Below are 27,711 nucleotides of genomic sequence, written 5' to 3' on the forward strand. Positions count from 1 at the left end.
CCTCTAGGAATCCCTCTTCCACGGGGACTGTGCACAGACAGTAGCCACCAACAGTGCCAAGCATGCCATCCCCTAGTTTACGCTTCACTTGCGATTAATGGTTAGATAAGCACTGAAGAACAGTGTCCCTGTGCTTGTATCCATCAAGGAGCTTCTTAAAAATCATTTAAATAGGCTACAATCATCTATTAAACCTTGTCAGCTTGCAGTCAAAAGAAACAAGCACTCGGTTCTTGGGTCAATAGCTGCCCACAGAAAAATTCACAGCTTTTACGGACCTAAGATGATGTGGAGTGAACGGCAAAGTTTCCCAAGGGCACCATGCTCAGCAGATTTTGTCAGTCAAAGTTTCTGGATGATTTTGCTCATGTTTTTCTTGTGAGACTGTGTTTAGACCAGGAGTGGGAAACCTGTGGCCTTAATAAAAGGATCTGCTCTGTAAAACTTGGATTCAGTCAGAGGGCTGCACTTGAGGACCTAGAGGATCACGTGTGGCTTCGAGGCTGCAGGTTCCCCACCCCTGGTTTAGAATCTATTAAGTACGTACAGTAATAAAGGACAAATTACTTAGATTTCATACCACGGTAATGACTTCTAAATCCTTCAAGTATGTTCGTTCAGTAGCAAGAATCTCCTTGGCTATAAAATATGCATTATCTGTTGGGGTACGCTGAAAGAGACATGAAATGAGTCAGGCAATAAACACAATTTGTGCCCGAAATATACATTATCTCACTATTAAAACTCTCTCTCACATGAAACAAATGTTTGAACATCTGCATAGTTCTTGTAGTATAATAGATGGGTATGACGATGAGTGGTGTGGTCATCTACAAAATGGGGATATTAATAGCACCCATCTCCCAGAGTTGTTGTGAGGGTTAAATGAGATCACATTTGTCAAATGCCTAGCACAATCCCTGGCACACAGCAGGTGCTTAGTAAATGCTCATCCACCAGTTAATCCTGTTATGTCCTGAATACATAACCCAGGGCTTGCCTTTTCATGGTGTGTGTGTGTGTGTGTGTGTGTGTGTGTGTGTGTGTGTGTGTGTCTCCCTCTCCCGCCCTCCTCGGCTAAGGAGTTCATGGTGAATCACCCTTGGCGGTCTTCCTTTCGAACAGCCTTTCCCCCGAACCACTGGCCTTGGACTTGGCTGCTACGGCTTGTCCCCATCCCTAAGGGTGTGTAAATTTGTTCTTTTCTTTCCCTTCCTCTTCCATGTGAAAATTAAGGTGAGGAAAAGAATAAATGTGAGGGTTTTTAACCTATCCATGCTAAATTTCTAAGAATAAGTATTGGCTGTTTGCTCTATCTCTGCAGCTCAAATCATCTTTTCCAAGTCTTTCATATACTTCATAAGTCAGGGAGCCCTGAGCCAAACAAAGTATTCTAATAAGGTCCTGCTTAATGTAACGGAAAAACGAGAAAACATTTTCTACAAACTAAAGGTAATCTATTTAAGTAGTAGGCAAACACTGGCAAGGGAAATTATCATTATCCAGCATTTATAAGAGCCCTTTCCTTGGAGAAGATGAAGAAAATCTATACAACATTAAACTCCGGCCCCATTCACCTTACAGTCTAGCAACTTCCCCAAGCCAACATTTAAACATTTTTCACTTGCAAGTACAACACCTAGCACAGTGTATTACACAGTAAGTTAATAAGTGGCTACTGAATGGCTGAATTTATCTTCTGCATCCTCTGAATACCTAGAATAATTTTCTCTTCAACCCTATTTGTCATAAGTCCTTCTAAACCCCCAACTGGCAGGCTGCATCTTCACAACGGAGGCATGAGAATGAGAAGATGGCCCTGGAAAAACTTCCTGTGGTTGGGCCAAAAAAAACCCCAAACCCAAAAAACCAACCCAATTAATTCTACAAACCTGCCCCTAGTTTTTTTTTCAAAGGCTCAAACTGAAATAGTATTACAGCTTGATGATGATGGTCAGCATGCTCTTTTTTAGAGCCTAACATCCAGTACAAAACTGAAACAGGACGCAGACAAGAAAATATTTCAGAGCAGGATGCCCATTCCATGGCGGCACAGTGGCCACATTTTCATCATCTGCAATGGCATGGGAGTGAGTTACATGAGAATTAAAACCAGAGTTCCAGACTCCAGGGCATCACAAAATGATTCAAAGATGAGATATCAGCAAGCACAAAGACTTAACACAGGGTATCTGACAAAGGGTCTTTATGCCAGTTTAATGGGCACTGCTCTCAATTCAGCACTCTGATGGGACCCGAGATAAACCTGGACATGATTCCTAAAGAGGTTCATTTCTTCCCTTTTATGCATGAACAGGACAGACACATTTTCCCCCACCCTTATCCCAGTCCTCTTTACAATGGTGTGTATTCGAGGCTGCATTCAGAAGTCTCACTTCATTGGGAGCTCTTCAGCGATCTTCCTCTGTTCTTCCATCACTTGTTCTTCCATTAATTCAATCCCATTCAAATCACCTCATCTACCAGTCTCCATTCTTCTTCAGAAATGTATATACTATACATAGTTAGGTTAATTCCTACATCATCTTTCTGGATCATCTGACATTCAGAGATTCTATTTCTAAATCATTTTATTTATTCATAATTTCCTCATACTCTCCTAGCTACATTTTTATTCTCATATCCTCATTACCACTGGACACTAAATCATTCACCTTAAAAGGATATTACTTTGTGCAGTCACCTTTAACATTCAGTTCTTTCTTATTTAATTCCTAAAATGTTTATTTCAGTCCTAAATGCCATGTGTTCTTTTCTATCACCCTGAAGATGATGACCATTCACTTTATTTCCCCATCATGACTCTTGGAGGGCTTTTCTACCTTGAAAAATTTCTATCAATTCTTGGAGTCATTTTTCTAACTATGAAGGGCTATTATCAAAATTTTAATTAAGTTAAACGTAATTTTCTGCTTTATTATTTGTGCTTTGTTAAAATGGGCAACCATGTTGCTTTTCTTCTGGGTAACTGAGAGATGAGATATTTTTTCAAGTACAGCCAGACCTTAACACAAAGTTCCACATGAGGGACCGGCTGATCTGCAAGAGAGAACCTACAGCCAAATGGGCCCATTATTATGGTATGTTTCTTACTAACACACTTGCCCTTCAGCAGCTTTTTAGTTTTGGATTTGAAAGATCTGACTGCTTCTGGAAACAGTATTTATCAAACCAGACTTGGGTCTAGCCTAACGAGACAAATCATATCAGAAATTAAGTTCCAGTTCAATGGCATCCACTGTCCTTACTGCTTTCCTCAGGTCCATATAATTGGTATTACCTAAGGGACTTGCCTTAGGATGAAGTCCTTCCAGCACTTCAGGAACTAAAGCTCTTCAGAGCTTGTCTCAGGTTAACACTATACAAGGTTCCAAGGAGTTTGTGTTCCACCCATGCAGAGCGAACCAGCAGAAAACACACTTCAATGTCTTTACAAGAACTATCAATTAATAATAATGAAAGCCAAGATGGACAAGCTAGTAGAGAGTGAGTATGAGGCATTTAAAAACATCAGACCCTGCAGCAAGGAAAATCTGCTTTCATGCCAAGCCAGAAACTTCCCTATTCCAACAGAACACAGCAGTCTCTGCCAGTTTTGACCCAAAGACACTCTCAGGATATGGAAATTATCAGCATCCTTTCCACCTGCAACACTTTCTAAATGTTCACAGACGCAGCCGGGTCAGGGCCCTAGCAGCAGCCTGCTCTGGCCAAAGCCGCAGAACTAATTCATAGGCTACAAGGGAGGGCCAGAAATGCTGAGGGTGAAGAATGGAAAGCTGCCCAGAGAGGACACAAAAAGAGGACAGGCAAAGAAAGCTGCACATCTCATGAATCACCACCTGAAAGACCACACTGCACCCCCAGGCAAGCACGTGGCAAAACATCAGCTAGCTTTCTGATCCCCAACACCAGCCCTGCTGAAACATGCAGCAAAGGCCACTGAGGGCTTCCACACCTTTCGAATGTTGCTGGTTCTCACCAATGTCTATTTAAAAGGAGGGGAAAAAACCCATCAAATTAAGGAAAAGAAATACATTTGGGGAGGGGGAGAGATTCACACCCCCCCCCAATGATTAAGGAAAAGACCAGGTGAAAAGAGTTACTGACTTTTACACACAGATGCAGGAAGCTTAGGAAAGTCCAACAATTACTTATCTAAAGGCACTGTGCTAGATGCGGAGAATACAATGACAGAACGTGTGCATAGGAACTAAGTACAAAGCAATGTCTAAGGGTAGGGCTTTATGAGGCAGAGGACGAGGTGGGGGTGGGGGAGACAGCCTCACAATCACAAAGAAAGGAGATTTAACCTCGTGTATGAGGAACAGGAAGCAGCCCAGCTTCTTTGGCCTAAAGAGCATGTAATTAGGAGGAGAAAATCCAAAAAGCCGCCCCAGCCGGGCTTTCGCGGGCATGGTACCTGACCGAGCCCCAGAGAACCCAAGAAAGGTTCTCTAGATGCTGACAACTCTATGACAAGCCAGAGTGACGCTGGAAGGCTTTTTTATCCTCTAACTAGCCTCATGTAAACGACTGGAAAAGTGGAAAAATCCTGGATTTCAAAATAACAAGTTTTTAAAAGGCTCATTCACCTTCTCCCAACTTGCCTGCTCTTCTAGCTACAGGCTATATAGCACTTGCTAACTTCTCTCCAAGTAATCCGCACCCCTTTAAAGCTCTAGGGCCACTGATCCTACCTGTTGTGGGCATCCCCTTTTGAAAAGCAGAAATAAAAAAGCCCATGTTTGTGTGCTTTAGAGATGGCCTAATGGCTAGAGGGCTTAACTTGGATTTAGGAAGACCCAAGTTCAAAATGTGAACACTTAGCTGAGAAATAGATAACGTATTCATTCTGCTGCTGCCTCATTTAGAAAACGCTGTAAGCCTTCTAGCTCTAGTTTTCCCACGAATTTTGTTCAGTTCTGTATCCTCCTTTTTGTTTATCTTTCTGTTAGATTCATCCAAAACTGAGAGAGGAATACAGACATCTCTTGTCTCTGTTGTGTTACTGTGCACGTATTCTTGTAGCTCAGATGTTATCTTTATGAATTTGGATGCTAAGACACTCAAAACATAAGTTTATTACCCATATTAGTTTGTTATCTATGGTTCCTTTCAGGATAATTTTCAGGATATAAGAAGTTTCTTTCTTTTTATTTTTTTTTTTGACTTTCATTGGTGTTTTAATTGCTCAGATTTTAATATCCAGTAGGCATTCTTTTTTTTTTTAAATTAAAAAAAAATTATTTTCCCATATGCTTTTGAGTTGAAAATTTTTCTCCCTTTTTCTCCCCCCCACCCTCCCCCAAGACGGCGCACAATCTGACACAGGCTTTACATTTACATACCCATTAAACATATTTTCACATTACTGAAGTTGTAAGTAAAAATTAAAACCAATAGGAGGAACCATCAGAAAGATGAAACAAACCTCAACAAAAGGTAAAAATAAGTGATAGGGATTCAACTTCCACAGTTCTTTCTTTGGATGTGGACAGCGTTTTCCATCCCGAGGCCTCTGGAGATGTCTTAGATCCTCATAATGCTGAGAAGGGTTCAGTTTAACATGCTTAGTCATTGCATAACGTGGCTGCTATTGTGTACAAAGTTTCTTCTTATTTTTTGAACTTTTTTACTTTGTCAGATAGCATGATGGCAACTCTTGCTTTTTTGTATTTGAGCACAGTAGATTTTTTGCCCATCTCCTCAGTTTTACTATTATGTCTTTTGTTTTTTAAAACGTATTTTTTATAAGCAACATATTGTAGAGTTTTGTGTTCTTATCCAAACTGTCTCTTCTTCATTTTATTGGACTGTTTAATCCATTCATATTTAAAGTTGTGAGAGTCAGGCTTATATTTTCTGCCATCTGTTTCTGATGCTTTTTTTTTTCCAAGTTATGCTTATTGTCCCTTTATCTTAATCTTTTTTTCAGGTTGCTCTGTTCCCACTATCTCTCTTCCCCTCATCCCTGATCCTCTCCCTCCTTTGTTACCTTTTTCCCTTTGGGGTTTTGCTTATTAGCCCATTTTTCTCTTTTGCTTTTATCTGGTTACACAATCCCCCCGGCCTTTTTCTCCTCTCAGTTAATATGCTACCCTATTCCTCTCCTCTTCTTCAACTAGTCTTATTCATTAGTTTTTAAAATTTCACTTTTTGAACCCTTTTCCAAAAAATATTTCTCTCTTTCTATTATTTGCCCTGAATTTCTGTCTACTTTAGACCCCTATGATTATCTGGTCTTTCTCTTTTCTCTGTATTACTCATGCAATCAAAGCTTCCAAGGTATACATTCTAGGCTCTCCTCTCCAGGTAGTTTTTGCCACTGCCCCATGGATTCACCTTTTTCATGGTTTCACTCCTTATTGTAGGTGTCAGAGAGGACAATGCCCCAAGGTAGGGGCCCTGGCCCACTATGTCCCTGATTATGGAGCCTGCTTTTTCCCCCTCACTTGACTCAAAATCTCTGTCATGGGTCCATACTTCTAATGGCCTGTTCCCTCCCCCTGTGCATGAACATTTCCCTGCTGTATTACTGGGCCCCTGATTCACCTGCAGGCAGGGTGTTACCATGTTTTGTCGTTCACCTCTTCACAGTTACCTCCGTCAGACCTCCGACTGCGCCTCTCATCTCCTTTGGTACAATCAGAAAGAGGCTTCTTCCTGGCCTCTGCTGCCCCCTTGTTAGCAGCGTTGTCCTTGGCTGCTGCAGTCACTCACGCCTGCACATCTCTTTTGTTTTTGGTGTCTGAGAAACAAATCATCTCTTCAGTTCCAGTTTTCTTCATGAAAATGATTGAAATGCCTCTTTGTTACTGAACATCCACCTTTTTCATTTATGGTCATGCTCCGATTTGTAGGGGAGGTTATCTTGGACTGCATCTTGGCGCTCCAGTGCTCTTGAGAACACGTGATTCCATTCCATCCTTCTTTTTCCAGAGGGTACAAATAGTTTTGTATAATTCGAAAGTCATATGTGTATATATACATACATACATACACACACACACGTGTGTATGCATATGTGTGTATATATGTATTGTGTATGCATGTGTGCATATGTACATGTATATGTGTGTGTGTATTTTGGGGGGGGGCGAGACAATCCAGGTTAAGTGACTTGCCCAGGGTCACACAGCTAGTTAAGTGTCAAGTGTCTGAGGCCGGATTTCAACTCAGGTGCTCCTGACTCCAGGGCCAGTGCTCTATCCACTGCACCACCTAGCTCTCCCCTTGCTTTTACATTTAAAGGTCTTTTTTCCTGATGGCTTGTAGAACTCCTTTCTGAATTGAATTGTTAAATCTACCTACCACTTGTCTTGGAGTCTGCAGCCTTGGGTTTGTTTTTTCTTCCCCTTCTGGAGGTGATCTAGGAATCCTTTCAATCAGTACTTCATTTTCTACGTTCAGGAGTTTGGGACAATTCTCCATCATCTCCTGCATTCCGGTGTTGAGGTTTCTTTGTCCTGCCACGTTCTGTGGGGAGACCTGGGCTGTCTCCTGGAGATCGGTAGGTTTTGTTTTCCCACAGCACGTTTTCTCTTCATGTTCTTGTCTCCTGCTTCTCTTCTCTACCTCTGCATGCCCAATCCACTGTCCTCTCATGGTTTCTTTGCTGCCATGAATTCTGCTCTCACTATTCCTGTTTCTCTTAAACCACCCAGCAAGTTGCGATTGCTTGTTCTCCACCAACTCCATGGGGTCCTGCGTCCTCTGTCTCATCGAGGGTTGGATCATTTTTCTTTGTTTTGAAGTTACTTATTCATAGATGCTTGAACTCATTCACTACATCTGGAGGCTCTCTTTCCTTGTACTGCTAATGCTTCCCTATTATTCACTCATGTTTCAGGTCATTCAGTTTCCTTCTTCCTGACATTTTTGGATAATCTCAGGTGGTTGTTTTCCCCCCTGATTTTTTTCCATTTCCTGTCCAACTCTGTCCGCTCCCACAGTAGTTTTGTTGGGGGCTGGATCTCAGCCTCCTCCCGCATGGGGCAACGCACACTTGACCAGTCCAGGTCTGCGACCCAGGTGACTTTGGGTGGTCAGAACTGGCTCCAGCTGTATGCTGTGCTCTGCCTTCAGGCTCGCCCCCCCCCCCATTCCCACTGTGCTGTCTTGCCCTGGTGGTCTGTCCCACTCCCTCTGGGCAGTCCAGAGAGCTGTTGCAGTGGTGCCCTCTCCCTGGCCGGACCGCCAAGCTGTCTACCAGCATCGGTGATTTTGTTCCTGAAGGGCTGCTGCCTCTTGTGCTCACTAGCTGTCGCTGCCCAAGCAAACCTCAGCAGCCTGGAACCAGGGTCTCCACAGCACTGGAAGGAGGGAAGGGGGACCAAGATCTAGGGTTTGGTCTTTAGTTCTCGAAGAGGACCAAAATGACATTGCTGTGGCCGATCAGGCCAGTAGGAGCTCGAGATGCTCTACCACAGGTTGGGCACAAATAGTCCATGTGAACATCTGGGGTGTATTCTCTACATTTTCACATCCTGCATTTCCTTTGAACTGTTTCAATTCTGCTTTGCTCCTGGAGCACAGCCCCTTCTCTGATGAGGGCACCATGCTGAGTGGTCCTGCGCCAATGTTTCCCATGTCACATGATCAATTCCATAGTTCTTAAGAAAGATCTTGAGGGGGTCCTTGTACCGCTTCTTCTGACCACCATGTGAATGCTCGCGCTGTGTGAGTTCTCCCTAAAATAGACTTTTTGACAAGCATACGTTTTGCAGTGTGTTCAGGGAAGACTAGCACGTCTGCTGTGAGGGCCGCCAAACCCTTTTCAGGACTGCTTTCCATCTCTGATGTCCACCTGATCTACCCAAATCTCACCTGTGGCTCCAAGAGGCTGTAGCATATGCAGTGGCCAACCCCCAGTAAACCGTTTCTGCAGAAGGGTTTACTGAGGGTAACTGAGGGGTCTCAAACCTGCTAGTGAGTTAGGGGAGTGTCTACCCCAAGTATGTGAAGACTTCCCCTGGTGGAATGGGCAGCTGAGAACAATTTCTACTAGTGCAGCCTTACTCTGGCAGGGACCTGGGGGAGGGAGAACGAGAAAGCTCCAGGTCTCGGTTCATGGGTTTGGTGGGGTTTTTTTAACCTTTTCTGGTTTCTGGGTGTCCTAGACCATGGAGACAGCTATGGTTGCTTTACCTTTGGCACATTTCTGTTTTGGAGAAGTCTGAGAAGTTGTGAGGATGGGGGAAAATGTCTAGTCCTCCATCTTGTTGGGGATATGTGACTCAGAAGTAACCTAGACACTTCAAGTGTGACCCTCAGTAAGCCAATTATTCCCAATTCAGCCTCAGTTTCTCCATTTGTAAAATGAGGATAATAACAGAATCTAGCTCATGAGGCTATTGTGAAGATCAAATGAGATGATATATGTAAAGAGCTTTAAAAACCCTACAGCGCTACATAAAATGTGAGCACAGCGTGCTGGGACTGACATTCTTCACTATGCCTGTTAATTAAACACCAGACAAAGTGAAACATTTGGACAAATAAGCAAGTATCTTTGAACCTTTTTCTCTTTCACATTCTAAGTTCTCTTTCTCTCCCTTTAAGACCATCATTTGAGGAAGAGTCTACTTCAGTGCTCTTCCTGCCCAGATCAGGGGCTGCTCATTTTTTGGGATAAACAAGTTAAACTGTATACCTGCATGATCCTAACTCTCTCTGCAGATATATGTGTAGGTAGATACACGTGAGAGGGACAGAGAGACAAAGAAAACACACAAACTCACATATAGAAATTGTTGCTTTGTTGAAAAGTTGTCCTTTTCTTCTGTCCTGTCGATCAATCAAAGAGCAGCCACCCCTTACTATTACGCATTATAACCAATCCATTTCTTGTACCCTACACACAGTTCTTATTTGTGTCCTTCATGATTTTATATGTTCACATGATTCTAATTAGGAAAATATTTGTTTTAGAAAAAATACACGCATAACGATGACAACAGGCATTTACGTTACACTTCAAGGTTTACGAGGTGCTTTATGTGTATTATCTGAGCCTCAAAACACCTGCCCCTTGGAGGCAGGACTGTTCTTATCCTCATTTTGTACATGTGGAAACCGAGGCAAACAGAGGTTCAATGACTTGCCCAAGGTCACATGCTAACTTTCTCACTCTCTTTCCCATGTGTACACACATGTGACATATATGTAGACCTACATGCAAGTATATATACAAACGTGTGTGTGTGTGTGTGTGTGTGTGTGTGTGTGTGTACTGGTTTTGTTAAAATAACCTGGTTTCTTGTTCATCATGAACCCTAGCTCCCAAGGCTGAGGGTCCTCATTATCCACTAAAAAGCCTCCTGACCTGCTGGGCCTATGGGAACTTAATAAGAATGTCTCTTCTCTGAACCAAGCCCAAGGGCTATGAAAATAAGAATTATCCCATCATTCTAAATTCTCAGCATTCCCTCTTGATTCCCTGAACCGCTTGTGGTAAATCTTAGAAACTGGGAAAAGGTGAAGAACGTCTCCAGTGACCGATGGAAGAAACCAAGACCCTTGTCTGTGGAGAAGCGACTTGTGCCTCAGGTGTCTTCTCAGCCTGGGGGGGTCAGGAGGGAGCACTAAGTCAGAGACAGCACACGCCTGTCAGGACATATCCCAACTGGAGGGGCCTCAGCTTCCAATCAGCAGCCTTCATCTTGCCATGAGACCCTGAGCCAGTCAACTGGACCCAAAACGTCATCCCTGTAAATTTAGCTCCAGATACACAAGTTCTTGGTGTGGGGTGGCTTTCCTTCCTCTGGCATGACTGTGGACTTCACAAAAGGGAACCACTGGAAGTGGGGATAAGGAAAGAGATAACCTCCCAAATTCTTCTGGGCCCAGGCGATCCTGGAGGACCAAGTTCACCCCGCTGAACATGCATCTTTTCTTCCTTCAGGCTTGCTCTGACTTGGAAGTTGAAACTAGGTGTGGAGTGCTCGCCCCAGACCAGAGGATGTCCTCCCCTGGGCTCTCACAACCACGCTAAGCCTCTGCGCTCACCTGGACACAGCTCCTTAAAGCCAGCTGTTCCTCCAGCGACTCGCTCTGGAAGCCGGCCCTCTCCACATCTGCCACATGACTGCTGCTGTCAAGAGAAGCCCCAGCGTTCCAAGAAGAGCAGGGAGGTGGAACACAAGACTTTCCCTAGTTCTGCCCCCAGAAGCCAAGCCAGCCAAGTAAGCCCTTCTGTATATTCTCATATGAAGAGGAGCCTTTCAAATGCTTAAAGACTGAACCTGAATCTGCATTCTGCTATCAAGTGGAGAACATTTACTGACATTAAAGTATCGATAACTGATGGCTTCTCCTGCCATGACCATGAGTTCCATTTAACAGAGGGCAGAAAAAACCCAAGAAGAACAAGTCTCTGATTACAGATCACCAAAAGCCTCAGGCAAACATAGTGTGGGAGAAACAGTTCACAAAATCCCAAAGTGGAGACAAGAGTCTTCAAGGAGCTGTTCACACACACAAAATTCCACAGGAGGAATTTGGGCTGGGGATTTCCTGGAGCCCAAGTAGTTCTTGCTCAGCCACAGGGACAAAGATTTCAAAGAATTTTTGGCTAAATGAGACCCTAACCATCAACTAGTCTAACCTTCTTATGCCATGGAAGAAGAAACTGGGGCCCAGTGAGGAAGGCAGGGAGTCAAAAACTCCGGGTTGGAATCTGGCCTTAGCTGTCACTTAATCTCTCACAGCCTCAGTTTCCTCCTCTGTCAAATCAAAAGAATACCAAGAATGCTGCTCCCACTACCTTTCCTTTTGCAGACACCAAAGGACTGCACGAATAGGAGGAGGAATTGCAATTAACAGGGACTTGCTCCAGATCACACAGCAGTCCAGAGAGAAGCCAGGCCCCTGGCCTCCCAGGGGAGTGCTTGACCAAGCCTGGCCCTGTGCCCTCATCAAATACTTTGTCAAAAGTTGTTTTCAGGCCACAATGTGCATCCAAGGTCAGCACCTTCACAGCACCTCAAGGACACAGAGCCAGGGTCTGAGCTCCTTCTCCCCTGAGAACAAGCCCTGCAGCCAAAGAGCTCCCTCCCAGACAGAGGCTGCAGGGCAAAGTCGGGGAGGCAATGGAGGAGGGAAGATTCAACACAGCCAAAAACAGCGAAGGCCACACAATTATCCTACAGCACTCAAATGAAGAAAAATGAGGACCCCCCCTCTAACCTTCCTGTATACGGAGGCGAGAGGTCCACGGGTACTGCGCGTGGCACACATTTTTGGCCTTTTTCAACGTATCAATCAGCTGTGCTGACTTTTTTTTTCCTTTCTAAAAACTACTATTTGTCCTATGTAATGGCTCTCTGGGACAGAGGGAGAGAGGAGTATTTGGATTAATTATGGTGCTATGAGACAGAAAATATCAATAACAACTTATTTAAAAATACATCATGCAACCTGCTCTGCCTTCCTTTAAAAAGTGATTGCCACAAACAGGCAAACTACCAGAAGTTAATGTGATAACAGTAAATTTCAGACAGAAACTCTGTTTAAGAGGGCATTCTGGGAGCCCTAGAAATGAATAAAAATCCAGATTCATCATATTCACACACACACCATAACCAAGACAACAGAAGTTCCAAGCTAAATTGTTATGAAAAATGGTATCGCTGACAGATTTGCTGTAATCTCAACTGCAGAAACAGATGTTCCTTAGTTCCTGAAAAAAAAAATTTCCTATCCCTGCTCTAAGTGCAAACGGGAAATAAAATTTAGCCTCAGCCTTCTGGAGGCAACACTCTGGACAATTCGTGATGCTCCGAGACAGAAAATCCCAACGGGCTGGCTAGGAAAGCAAGGGAGGCAGGGACAGCAATTCTGTTTGCTCCAGGAGTCACTAGTGATGCAGCTGGGTGTAGAGCAGGAGTCAGCAGGCTGTAGAAAACTGTAATGCCAGCTACAGCTCTAAGGGGCTGCGCAGCTTGAGAACTGTTACCTGATCCTCCAGGCCTGTTTCTTCATCCAGAGAATAAAGGACAAAATGGTCTCTAAGGCACCTTCTAACCTTACTCTTCTATGAATGAGAAAATCACAGGAGGTGCAGTCAGAGGACCTGGGCACCAGTGACAATTCACCTCCTCACTACTACAATGTAAGCTGAACAGGGGATGACCCAAGGTCCTTCCAGCTTGGAACCCTGTGGAAATATTCCCCAGGACACAGGATCTTTCAGAACTTTGCTCAGTGGGGCTATGTGGCCTATGCCTTCCTGGACTTTTTAAAGACAGGAAATTCTGGGCATTCCTCCCTGTATCTTACTGCAAATAATGGAAAACTGGCATTCATCTTATTTCTGATTCCTAGACCTATGAAGTCTATATATATTTACAGAGGAAAAGACACTCATCAAACCCTACATGCATTTCCATCCTGGGTGGCTGAAAAGATCCATTCTGTCTCAGAAGAGCCGCAGTCCTTGTCTCCCTGTGTCATTTACTGACAACAGCTGCATTCCCTGTGGCATGTTCTGACCCACTGGGCACATGACCACTTAGGCTGACCCATTCTGTGAGAAATGCAGGTGACATAGAAATTTCTACCGTTGCTTTTTATTAATATCAGAAAGTAAATAAATTAAAATGTTAAATAAATAATGAATATGCAAACACAGAATGCAATACAAATTCAAGAATTCTACCTCCCCCACCCCATCCCAAAGCTTTCCACAGTGTACTTTGTTCTCCTTGTTAGGGAGGCGAGGAGAGAAAATATCCTAGCCAAAGCAAGTGCCAAGTACTGGGTTGGTGGAAGGATGAGCAAAGAGTTCCCTAGAGCAAGGGAAAATTACCAAGGAAAAAAAAAAAGCACAGGAAGCCCACTTAGGGTTTTTCTGCTTAGACTGGTCAAAACTTTTCAGGAATTAAAATCCATAGAAACAGAATTTTAGGACTTAAAGGAGCTTTAGAAATCACCAAGCCCAATCCCCTCCTATCCCAAAGGGAGCCAAGGGGTACCACAGGGCACTGAGCGCTGGGCCTGGAGTCAGGAAAAGCTGAGTTGCAATTCCACCTGTGTGTGACCCTGGGCAAGTCACTCTGCCTCAGTTTCCTCAACTGTGAAATGGGCATCATAATAGGGTCTACCTCCTAGAGTCAGCTGTAAGCATCAAATGAGACACCATTTACAAGGCACTGGACACAGTGGCAGCGATAAATGGACGTGACCCAGAGGGAGCCTCTGCACACCAACCACCCTCCACTAAAGTGTCTCTCCCTCCCGGAATCCAGACGCATGACGGTCAGCCCAGGAAACCCTCTGCTGCCCTTTTTGTTCTCAGGCCCTCCCTTCAAGGAAGGAGGAAATCCTAGGCCTCCTTACATGAAGTAAGCACAGAAAGCTCCCCTCCCAACCCAAAGGCCACACTCTCATCTGTCAGGGATGGGCATCAGGGAGGCCACACACCCTATGTCAGAGAGCAGGCCTTTATGAAACTGTGGGGGTGGCAGCAGCCTCGCACCCTGCGAGACTCTTTCAAGGACCATCACGTCCTTGGAGGAATCCATGTTTATTTTATTTCAGAATCTACTGCATGGTGGGGAATTTTCATCCTGCATTTCCATTTGCCTAAATGTGATTGTTCTGTAAGTGGGGCAGAAAGGAAGCAAAAATGCCACAAGGCGTCACCAGCAGGCAACCTAACCTAATTCGTATCCATGGCTAGCAGGCTGACAAATACGGTGCCTACTCCTCCTCCAAGAAGCCCTCTTGGGCTACTAGCATGCCACAGGCCCCTGGCGTCCTCTTGGCATGTCAGCACGGATGCTCCGCACCTTCCTTGTCACGCTGCCATCTCCCTCGTTTCCTACTTGTTTCATGTGTTTATGTTTTAATGCTGATCAGTTTCCTGATAATCTCTTACTCCTAATCTGACAAAGTAAAATGTTGGTCAGTTCAGGGAAGACGGAGTGTGCTGAGCGATGGGCCTGGAGTCAGGAAGACCTGAGTTCAAATCCAACCTCAGACACTCATTAGCTGTGTGACCCTGATTAAGTCCCTTAATTTGTCTCTGCCTCAATTTCCTCATCTGTAAAATAGGGATGATAATAGCACCTACCTCCCAGGACTGTCATAAGGATCAAGTGAGATACCAACTGTAAAGTGCTTACTACAGTGCCTGGCACACAGTAGGTCTATAAATGCCTGTCTTCTTCCTTCCACTCAACAAGCTCTCACATGACTTGGGAATGGTTTCAGCAGAACTCATTTAATGGATGTTCCATAAGCATTTACAAGCAAGTAAATGTTACTACATCTGACAAATGAGTCATTTCTTGCTCAAGGCATTCCTCTTGAATTGTCCCAGGAATTTCTAATGCTTCCCTACCTTTGTGGAGGGCGGTCCCTCCAATGACCACTGATAAGGGCTCTGCCATACAGCGCGCTGACATAGCAGGTGCAGCGCCACGTACTTCTGGCTATCATTAACCGGGAAGTCAACAACTGATAATCACGCTTCCCTGAATCCTGTACTTCTTGGCATGATAGCAGTGGAAAGGCTAAAATGGATCACGACTGTCTAAATCAGCATATGCTGTCTTCTGGACAGACTTCATACTAAACACATCCATGTAGATGTCAAGAATTACAGAGTGCTAGAGTTTACACTATGGGCAACATTTCTCTTGTTTGGGAATATTTATATACAGTTATCCTACCTGGTGTTTTGTTTCCTCCTCATCTTCAACTCTGACACAACCAGCATCACCTAGGACAGGGCTTAGGAGAGGGGATGAACCCTGTCCAGTTGGGCTCAGAGACACCTGAAATGTTGGGTTCAAACTCAGTGAACTCTTCAACGTGAAGGGAGAAAGCAGAGAGCTGTCCTCCGAGAGGCCTGCAATTGGAACAGGAGGGGAGGGTGAACTGAGAAAGGTGTTATGGTGATGGTTTATTTTAGAGGAGGGGAAACAGTAGGCGGGAAATGAGTGAATGGTTAAATAAACTGATATGATAACATCATGTAATAAGAAAATAGCACTGAAAAATCATAACTATGAGGAAAGGAAGGCGGAAAACAGATAAATACTAAGACTCCACAAGACAAAATATGGACAACATGAGAGGCGAGGCAAGGGTTAGAAGGGCCTGAGACATAGGTAAAACAAGCAAGAAGTCTATAGGGATGTACTTTACAGAGAAATTAATTTTCAGGACAATGAGTTGTAAATGGATGTTTATCCAATTTGGTTGCTTTAAGGGCAAACCAAGTTGTAGAATTTTTTAAATTAATTAAAAGATTTTAAAAAATCATTACTTATTAAGATTACCATGGAAGGCTTGTGGTTGCTTTCTTTTTACTAAAAATTTTCTGAGGATTTGTTCAAAATCTTAAATATAATCACAAACAAGACTGAACAACACAGCAGAAAACCATTTGACTGGGATGAAGGTAAAGATTATTTGGTTTCCTTTAAGATGTCTACAGAAGATATCATAACTTAGTTCCTGGAAGGGGGTGGGGGGAAGGAGCTTTCTCTTTGTTAAAGAACTTCGGAAAGAAATGACATAATCATTACAAGCATAAAAAGAAGAGGAATCAAATCCCTAAAACAAGAAGCCTAAGAAATGAGCAAAGTTTTGTGCCCGGTCAGAAAAGGCCCTTCTATTTATTAGTATTTCTTTGTATCTCCAGCACTCAGTACAGGCACGTTATAAGCACTTAATAAATATTTGTTGTTGAGGATAAATTAACACAATAATGATAGGTCAAGGGACACCAGGATATTCAAGCGAGCACATAACATCCAGTTAAATGAACTTGCTCCATTCATTAAAGTTTACTTCAATCTATTTTTTCTAGTACCTGGAATATTCCACTTCTTTTTTTGTTGACAACTTACATTGTTAATAAAATTTCTTCCACTGGCTTTCACTTACTGAAAACCAGACTGATGACCATCAACATAAACGTTAATGGTAGAAAGTCAAGTAATGGCACATATATTCCAACTGATATTTTAGGGTGAGAGAAGAGGTCTCACACTGTCCTCTAAAAATACATGAAATCTACATTACTGATTTTTTTTTCCTTTTTTTTTTTTGAAGGCAATGGGGATTAAGTGACTTGCCCAGGGTCACACAGCTAGTAAGTCTTTGAGGCCAGATTTGAACTCAGGTCCTCCTGACTACAGGGCCAGTGCTCTATCCACTATACCACCTAGCTGCCCACATATTAGTGAATTTTAAAAGGAAAGGTATATTAGTATTCTTTTCCTATATGAATCAAGATTAAAAAAAAAACACCACTTTTAGATATTGTCCCAATTACTACTAAAGCAGTTAGTAAAATGTCTGACTTTTTGCTCAAAATTTTAGGGAAAAAATGTTTATCATTTAAAAAGCCCCTTGAATTTCTAACTTTTCTATTATTTCTAGTTCATTATTGCCAGTAACAAGCCCCCCTCGGCTCCCGAGTTTGAGTGTGGAAGTCGCCCCCCTGTGGTTCAAGGGCTTGGTTCTGTGACAACTCAGACCATCTTTTAGAACCGAGATGATTTTGAGAATCTACGGAACCTCTATTTGCACCCACATAAACACTTAATGTGTGTAACTAGGTAAAAACACACACAATGTGTGGCCAACGCAGGCCAGGCCAGCAAGATGGACAGGGGGAATGAGTCTTTATTGAGTTTTTTTGTTTTGTTCATCAGTTTTGAGCTGAATAACTCAAGTACATATAATTCAGTGGCAGCAGCAGGAGGAAGAAGCCCTTCTTTTCACATTGACAAATTCAGACGTCTAAAGAACCGAGTGAGAAGAGGTTCAGCTTGTCAAAGTACCTGGAGGTTAGCTATGAATGCTTGGCAAAAAGCCCACTTTCTTTAACTGCAATGATTTTGAGTTATACTACCTTACGATAAAAAAACCATTCATGAAAAATCAGTTTATTGGAATTGGACTTGTGAGTTACATATTTAAATTAAAATCAACTGGCAACCTAATACATGGGCAACAAAAAAAGGGCCTCTCTTCTCCCTTCTCCTCCCCCACCAAAAAAAAAAGTACTTTTCTCATAGCAGACAGGGTCCCATTTACCATAATCATGGCTCTGCCCTACCCCTACAAAGGCTTTATTGCTCCCTGATAAAAGCCAGTGTGCTCAGCAAGCAAGAAAAGGAATGCATTCCCAGCAGGGTAACTGAGGCCAAGGCCTTCCTTCTGCAGATGGAACACTCCACTGCTGACTGATTCATCACCTTTGTGAAGCAAGACGAGCAGAGAGAGTGGTCTTCTTGACAAATCTAAGTTGTCAGCTAAGGTTTCTTCTCAATCTAAATTCCAGGGATCTTCTACCAAGATCTGTTCTCTCTTTAATAAGCCAAAATTACAAAAAATGGAACCCCCTCCACTTCTACTTCAGCAACAGAAAGTAAACCAAAAAACCAAGCGGCTAAATATTGTCCTTGCAACCACTACTGTTTAAAATGAAATATCCTAGCTATGTTATAACCACTTCAAGTGTGTACATGTGAATCCACTTTGTCCACTGGCTAGAGTCCAAAAATTCTTCTCCTTAGTGGATGAGGTAAAAAGAGGCAGTGATGAGTGGGGCTGGAGGGGGAGGGGAAGATGGGAATTGGACCTCTGGTTTCACTTTTCATAGCCAAGTTCTTGGTGAGGAAAGGCCCTCCAATGCAGAAAGGTGCCTTCTCTGAAACTTACAGTCTTAGGGAGTTGCCTGGTGTACTGAAAGGTAAAATGATTTCCCCAGGGTCACATAGTCTAGGAAGATTTTTGTTTTACAAGAGAGATTCTCCAAAGTTTTCATTAATTCATGTCTCACTAAATATAACATTTAAATAGAGTTAACATGGATGTTGACTTTTGCCTAGAAAAATTTTTAACTGACAGCAAAAATTTAAAGTGTAAATAAAATTGAACTAGGAATATTTAAGAGGGCAATTATTTCAAAGACTTTCAAAATGTGCTCACATACAATTAACAGGCTTCCAAAAATACAGTCTTACTATTCAGCAAAACAGGTCTCTGGAGACCCTCCATTAAGGCAAGTTTGAATGAAAGACCTTGGTTTATTTAATGAGTTACTTTAATAACAAATACTACTTTACTTAAAATGTAAGCTCAGGCTCCCTCCCTACAATAAAGTAAGGTTGTATTCCATCATCTACTTGTAAAAAATGGTATTTACACCCAGCTTTGTAGGAAGTCATTCATCAACTAGGTCCAATGAAGAATACCTGAGATTCAGAGCTCCAGCCAAGTGTGCCTATTTCTTCAAATGTAGACAGTGAGGAATTCTTGAACTGCCAAAACGAAATCCTGCTGTAAAAAGCGAGTGAAGCAGGAGAGGATCTAGGTGCAAGTGGGACCTGCACTGCCAATAGACTAGTGGGAGAAGACAGGTGTTGTCATGACAACAAAGGACAAGAGAGTTTCTGCAGGGGTGAGGACCAAACCAAACTTGGGGCAAAGAAAATCTTCCACCACGCAGAAGGCTGCAGCAGGCAAAGCCGATAACCTCAGGAAAACACTGAGGATCTCAGCTTTACGATACGAATACTCGGGGCTCCAGCTTACCTTAGCTTTTCCTTCAGAGGCTTTCCACTCATCTAATTAGGCAATGCAATATAATGTTTCTAATGAAAAGGTAACTAAGTTAAGTCTGTCTTTATTATTTCATCCATTTCAATTCTTTTTTCCTTAAAAATCCTCTTTGATAAGAACTTCAACGATCCAATGAAGAACCAGCTGCTTCTTAAAAATACAGCCAGCAAGAACTCTTGAGACATAAAAAAGCCAAGTCTAAAACATTGGCTGGTTATCTCTCAAGCCAAAGTTGGATGTTTGGGTTTTAAGGCAGTACAAATGGCTGCAAACATCAGGCCACAGACAGCTAGAAAAATAAAACAGGCCTGTGAAGTGAGAAGCTGATGAATCTGTAGAAAACCTACTTCTGCCTCCAGGCCACCAGGAGGTCATGTGATAGAAAGATCTGTCACTTGTAAATGGAACCTGGCTCTAATGAGCAATAGCTCAATAAAGTCTATGATTCTAAACAATTTGTGTAGTAAGCAAATAAAGGCTATTTCATTTTTACAGCTATTTGTATCTAGGCTGTTTGAGAAGGAAAAATGAGGCTATTAACTTAAGCCACAACATGTCTGATTGGGAAGTATTCTTTCCAATTTGGCATCATTTTCCACAGGAAAAACAAAACAAAACAAAACAGAAAGTGCACTACTTTTTGGTGGGCAGATCCGAATTTTGCTGGAGGAAGAGAGGAAAGGCAAAAATGTTCAAATCAAATAAACATAAACCTGTTTCAATTTCATTAGAAATTAAGGCAAACTGAACTGTTTTGTGCCCCAAAGCACAACCCATAAAATGTGAACAGTTCAATTGGTTTCAATTATTTTAAGAATTTTCATGCCAGATAGGGCCTTAGAGACTGACTTGGCATTCCTCCACCAGTCTCTTATTGGTCTTGATGTCAGAAAGGACCTTAAGTTGTCCCAACATTGAAAACCTACCATAAGGAATCTGTGGAGAAAAGGCCCACCTCACGGTGGGGCATTATGGGCAAGGAAGATGCTGATTTGGAACAACAAGGAGGCCTGAGGGTCAACTGAACAAGCAGGATGCCTCCAAACATGAGCACCCACAATTGCTATCTCTGCTGCCAATCAGCCAACAAATATGAGGTTCTATGTTAGGCATGGTGGGTACATATAAAAGTGTGAGACAGCATCCCTGAACTAAAGGTTTTCATAGCCTAGCTGTAGAGCCAAAATACACAGTGAGAACGGAATACTAACGCTTATGTAATTTATTGCTAAATCGTGTGGTATATTAAGAGTGCTGTAGTGTTCAAAGGAGGAGGTTAAGTTTAGAGTAATCAAGGAAGCCTTCTTGAAAGACGTGGCATTTAGGCTGGGCCTTAAGGGAAGAGGGAGGGTACTCCAGTACCAGTGCTACTTATCTGGCCAACCCAAAGTCACTGGATAATAGAGCCCTCCCATGGTCCTACCAACACCTCCAAACTCAGGGAAGGGACAAGAAGCCTGCAAACATCTAAAAGCAGCAGCAGCAGCAGCAGCAGCAGCAGCAGCAGCAATAGTGTCCTGCATTCCCCAGGGTCCAGTTGGTGCCATTACCTTCCAGCATCAGTCTTCTAAGGTCATGCTACTGGTACTGCTACTATGGGATCAAACTGATTACATGCGAACTTCATTGAGGAAAGCTGTATTACTTCAAAATATTATAGGCTTTTAATGTATAAAGATTATTAGGTTTTTAAGAGGGGTGCTGATGTAAAAGGACAGCTACATAACAAAATTACCTCAATTTCTACTGCATAGTATAAAGCCAAAAGCATAAAACCCAAGTGAAATTTCTACTCAAAATGGAAATAAACCAGAAAACTGACTTCGGGATTTGTTTGCTAATGCAATTAGTTCATTGGATTTAACAGGATGGAATCTAGATGAATTGCAAGAAAGCACGAAGTAACGGTCCCACTTTTTTCCTATGATTACTAAGACAAACAGCATTTCTTGGAGTGATGTTAAAGGTGTCTACTGCTAGCCCATGTTTTTAAAAGCCTTAAATATTCCAAAGGGTCTGTGATCTCAAGGACTGGGATATTCCCCCCAATGGTGCAGATAGCAGCAGCTCCTCCTAGGTGACTCTTGTCCATGGCCTCCCATAAACTCATCATAGGGGCAGTCCTGAAACAAACAGTAAAAGCTATAACGTCTTTAACTACAAGGAACAGCTGATAAGTCCAGAATAACTAGTACTAAATATGGTTAAGTTAGACTGCAGCAGACAGAATAACCACTTCCACATACAGTTAAGAAGGAGGTCTGAACAGAACACGAGGCATTTCCCTGGTTTTGGTTTTGGGGGTTTTGGTTCTTAGTTTTTCTATCTTGACTTTTCTTATACAGACAGAGCAATCAACTTGCTCAAAGAGAGGAAATATTTTCTAACTGTCATTTTCCTTATTTGCCTCTATTCAACAGTAGTCTATGAAATGAGAAACATTAATTCAAAGATGTTCAGAAGCTCTAGAAAAGTACTATCTTGTTTAAATCTACAGTGTAAATAAATGGAAGGGGGAAAAAAGCTAAAAAGTCCATTTTGTCATTCATAATAAACGTTTCCTTATTTTATTGCATAAACAATCAAAAAGTTTGGAATTAGTACATTTCTGTAGATTGATAATCAGCAATTTCAACAGAAAACAAAAGTGTAAAAAGACCCCCAAAACTAGCCAACCAAAATGTCTCTTGAAAGAATGATCAAGTTTAAATGTATTAAGAAATTCCAGCTCCTCTTATCTTCCTTTAACAATAAAAGGATTTCATGCAGAATGATAATAACTGACATGTGTATAGCTCTTTAAAGTCTGCAAAGTGCTCTAAAGCTAAGCAATCATTCAGAGTAAGGCCCAGGACCAGGACATGAAGAGAAGAGCTGGGCACAGCCACCCACTTTACTTGTCCTATGACAGTGGCTCTTCCTTTATAGGCAGATCGATTGACAAATTACATTTTAAAGTGAGAATAGTGAATAGTGAGATTAGAGTGAAGACAGACTTCATGGAACTTACAGTGAAACAAATATTCTCAAATATGCATATGATCAATTCTTCGATACCAATAAAAAACCCCTTTTTCATCCATGAAGCTTTCATTCAGTTTATGGGATAGCTCTTCAAGGATCCCACAAAGAGGGAAGGAATAAACGTACCTGAAGACATACATTAGTGGTTTATATTTCACTCTGTATGCAGTATACACTGTATACTCACACTCACAGCATTTATGATGGATTAAAATCATTCCTAGATGCAGAGAAATACTCCAAGATTTTGCATTAAAATGGTGATATACCCGTCTACTTCAACACTCAAAAGAAAGACATCTAAGACAAAATGACAATAATGGGAATGACTTACCAACAGGTTTGCACCCAAACAATAAATCAATAAATTCATATAAAATTCGTTTGTGTGTGTTGTGTTATCTTGCTCCATGTTATCAGCACTACTTTTAAAAGCATATTGGGGGGGGATGGGGAGCACTTGAGTTTAAAATTAAGCACAGATCAACAAAAGGATCATCAACTATATTTTCATGATCTTAAAATCTTCTAAGAAATGTACAAGATGGCACATGAATAACTGACTGTTCTAAAATACACGGTATATACTGCAATGGATAATGCAAGTGCAGTCAATTTTTAAAAAATCAACAATTGACTGCTCCACTGTAAAGACTTACAAATGTTCAATTACTGGCACTACATAAACTATCTGAATTTCTGATGACTAAATATAACACTTGGCTCGGTCTCCAATAAAAAATAAATACTCTCCAAGGCATGGTGTGTTAGTGGTTGTTTTTAATGTGCATGAGATGCAGTGCTTTGGGGAGGCCAGGTGCACAAGGACAAGCAGCTACAGTCAACATTCAGATAGGCCTAGTAGCTATATTAACTCCTGGAGGGCAGAAGTCTCCTAACTATAGATATTTTATGCCTCATTTAGCACAGCACCAAGGATGCTGCCCTCCCTCCAGAACACAAGAGGCATCCCACAATAAACGTCACTACAACCTCTGATTAGAGCACAGATCCACCTAATGAAAAAGGCTCAGTGACAAAAATGCATTATTGAGCTATTCTGCAGGAGCTGGGGAGCAAAGAACAGCTCCTTGAAGGCTGACAGTATATGGGCCGGGTGTCTGGATGACTCTGTGCCACGTATGTGAATCAAACCACGTTATTTTCCAAGAGACCCTAAAAGCAGAGCTACAAAAGGAGGAGGAGCATGGAAGAGCACGATGACAGATGGGCACTTACTTGGCCTTCATCTGGCATTAAGCAAAAGCTCCGTTAGCTAAGATTTTGCAACAGAGCTACTTTTAAAACTAATTCGGAAAAGTCTGAAACAGCTGCAAAAGGCACTACTGATTTCAGAGAATACTTAGACCTCAGTTTGTGAAGCAATATCCCCTATGATCTCATTTTCATCTAATATGCCAAGCAATTATGCTTTGGGCAAAGCTGAACGCAAATATTCAGTCCAAATGCGCATTTTTAGGAAGAAATTCCAAATAGCAATTTATACGCTGAAAAATAACTCTGGACATATTTAACAGCACCATAAGTAAAGCCCTCTAAGACAGAATGTACCTATTGTGCTGACCACCTAAATAAAGGAGGGACCATGACAGTGCTGGATGCCAAGCCCACTTTCCCTGTGCTCCTTCAACAGCACACTGGATCTAATCTGCAAGCTCACTGGTCACCCTGAGGGCCATCTTCGCCTTCAGTTTGAGTGTGACTATGGAGCTGCTGAAGTCTGACAGCCACTAAGACGTAGTCTAACGTGCTCTTTAATAAAAGGCGGCTCAGGAAAGCGGTCCCAGACCACACAAGGTCCACAATCACACGCTCTTCCTGTAGGAGGAGGGAGTGGAGGCTATTTAATTACATAATGTTCTGAGAAGTTTGAAGTCAAGTCACAGCATCAAATGGCACAATAAGTGAGGCAACTTATCTTATCAATTATCAACTTATCAATCCTTATCCCCTCACCACAGGAAGAAGTGTCTGTATATAAACAGCAGTATAAAAAACTTGCTAAAAATGATGCTATTCCAACTCCACAATCTGTTACCAAAAATATTTTCCAAAAAGAGCTGGTTTTGAGTTACACAATAATAAACAGTGAAGTGGTATAAGTAATCTTTCATTAGATATTATCCCTTAGCTCTCACCTACAATCAATACTGTCCTCCTCCAGCTCTTGGCTGAGATGAGGTTCCACATTCATCCTATCATCTCCACAGGTATGGGTGAGCCTAACACAAATCCACATTCAACAGTCCAAAGAGAGGGAGCACCCCCACCCCCACACATACACCGACAAATGGGAGGAGAGCAAGGGGCAGACAGACACCGAGCGGTGCTACCACTGAAGCAGCCAGGGCCGGGCCAGGGGGCAGAGATACAAATAGGGAGGCAGAGTGACCTCACGCTTCACACAAACCCAAGGCACTGAGTCTCTCGACTCAATGATGCTGATGAGGGAAAGCTGCCAACAACCAGCAGCTTTCACAAGAAGCATTACTCTCCCATATCCTCTAAATTTCTATCCATAGTGCCTCAGAGAATGACATTAAGCAAGGTCAATCCTACTGCATTCAAATGGCTGGAAGCAAATTGCAAACAGGAAAAGCCTTCCTACTCAACCACACTGTGACCTTGGGAGGAGCCCTGCAAAATTCCTACAGTTTAGGATGGAGAAAGTGTGGCTTACCCTGAGCAATTCTTGAATAGAATAATTCCATCCAGGAAAAGATTTCTATGAAAAGTAACTGACGTGGAATGAGAAGATAGCACCGCCTCGGAGGCTTGTCACAGCACTGGGTATTTTGGAATGGTGACTAGTTTTACATCAGAACACACAAAACCCTTTGACACCTAGGGGCAGGGGGAGGGGTCTGCGAATTTTTAAAATACATCTTGATAACTGGATTCCAAAATAATTTTATTGGAATCAAATGATGTCTTTTATTTTATGCACTTACAAACACAACTCTGCAGAGTGGTCCACAAGCTTTTCCAGAGAGCCCAACGGGTCCACAACACAAAAAAAGTTAAGAACCCACTGCTCTCAGGGAGAATAATTTCTCTCCAAAGATGCTATTGGCCAAGTTACAATTAAACTTGCTTCTGAATACATAAAGGAAGTCACCACAGTATTACAATTTTGAGTTTAAATAGTTGGCTCTCTGCCAAGGATGTGGGTCAATATTTGTAAACAGTGACAGAAACTTAAAATTTGAATTCCTCAAGCAAAATGTTATGAAGATACTTTTCCCTGGTGTACCATCCCCATCCCTGAAGCACCGTGGGGGACAGCCTGCCTCCTCAAACGTGGGCACTAACTCTCTCTGCACCTCTCTCTCCCTTTCAGCCTGGGCAATGTACATAAATGTTCATGTACAAATTCTGTTTCCTAAGTGAAAACTACTTGATTTGCTCCCTTGACTCCCCAAACAACAAGACTACGCCAATTAGGACGGCATCTCCCAGAAAATGACTACCAACAGCTGCCATGACCTTACATCATCATCCTGAAAGAAACTCTCATTCCTTCAGGAACCACTATGGAAGAAATACACAGGAGCCTCAGGCCATTCTTCTTCCAAACATCTACCAAGCTATTTGCAGCTACTTGAATTGAACAGCCCCCTTGTGATTACAGTGTTACAGGACCTGCACGCTTCTGGCTAAAGTCATTTGATGTGTTTGGCTCAACTTTACCTGCAGCCACTGCTTGCCCCATGTGCCTAATTAATGCCAAATCAGGCAGACATTTCAAACGTGATCTGAGTGTATTTGGTAAGGTTTCCCCACACTGCACTACTGCAGCAGCAGCTCAAGCTACTCAACAAAATGCACCTTTGGGTGCTCTGCAGGAAAGTCCCCAAACGCTTTCTGTGCACAGGCTCCTCCTTTCCTAAGCTGCCACCCAGACTGTGAATCCAGGGTGGCAACTTCAAGTTAGTGCATTAGCCTAACAATAAAAAAAGGTCCTTCATTATCTATTATCTATCTGGAAAAACCCTCATCTGAAAAGGCTCCACAGCTGGTGTGCAGCACTGACTGTGTCAGAAGGTCACCAAGAGGTGACGATACCCAGGGCCAAGTCCAGCTGCAGCACCATTTTTATTCCCACCAAGTGAAATAGAGAAAAAGTAAAACTAGACGAGGCTGGAATGCATTGGCCTCCACAGGAACTAACAGAGGGAACTTCTCTTCTCAGAGACTGTCTAAATGTAGTGTTCTCCACACCCTACTACTACTTACATGGATAGTTAGTGCATAGCTTTCAATGGGATTTAATATGGAAGTTCTAAACCTTCAATATTTCCCCAAATAAGATAAAGATAAAGATAATATGCCAGGAGGCTGGCAAGAAAGGATGAACCAGCCACCAACAAAATGATTTTCTACATCCGAATCATTACATGTTCCTGAGCCCCTTGAATGTCTTCTAATGAACTGTGAAGAGCAATTGTGAACGCCGGGGATCATTTTCAAAGTGCCTATGAATGGTCAATGTGAATCTTTTCTGTCAGCTCTTCCTGGGTCAGATTCTTTAAATTATTCTGAAAATCAAAAGCAAGCCTCTCACTCTGCATCTGTGCAAAGGGGCTGCTGAAGAAGAGACTGACATCTATGGGGGCTTCAGTGTCTGAATCCCAGGAGTCTGTCTCGGTGGTGCTGGAGTCCTCAGTCGTGGTGGGAGGACAGCTCAGCTGCTCTAACTGGTCAATGATATCAGAGAACTGAAAGGCTGAGCTGCCCTCCGAGCGGACCGAGTAGGCTGGGAAGTTGACCATGGAACTGGCTTCGGACTGATTGGCCGAGCCAGGGGTGAGCAAGGAGACCCCGTTCAGTGGCACATTGAGAGAGCTGCTCTCAGACTGGTGGTTTATTAGGGAGCTCGTTTCCGAGGGACTCAAAAGGCTTTGCATTCTGCTGGCTCGGGCTTTTACCTCAAATAACTCTGAGGTATCTGATGGGCGCTCATTGCCATTGAAATCACTCCCTTCTTCAAATTCAAAATCCTCCTCCAAATTCATGTCTACTGCTTCTGTCGAATACCTGTCTGGGCTGGCCTGGACT

General features: G+C 42.7%; 1 protein-coding gene across 3 annotated transcripts in view; it reads right to left on the reverse strand.

The window, feature by feature from the left end:
* Window positions 1-27,711, reverse strand: part of FARP2 (FERM, ARH/RhoGEF and pleckstrin domain protein 2) — a 107,510-nt gene that overhangs the window by 17,314 nt on the left and 62,485 nt on the right. For all 3 annotated transcript variants that reach the window (XM_020989008.2, XM_020989006.2, XM_020989007.2), the window contains 2 exons: window positions 15,699-15,877; window positions 581-670 (listed from right to left, as the gene is read on the reverse strand). In XM_020989008.2, the coding sequence (XP_020844667.1) occupies window positions 581-670; window positions 15,699-15,877 (269 nt within the window). The remainder of the gene's footprint in view (window positions 1-580; window positions 671-15,698; window positions 15,878-27,711) is intronic.

This window comes from Phascolarctos cinereus, unplaced genomic scaffold, assembly GCF_003287225.1.
Source record: "Phascolarctos cinereus isolate Bilbo 61053 unplaced genomic scaffold, phaCin_HiC Scaffold_7;HRSCAF=346, whole genome shotgun sequence".
NCBI lineage: Eukaryota > Metazoa > Chordata > Mammalia > Diprotodontia > Phascolarctidae > Phascolarctos > Phascolarctos cinereus.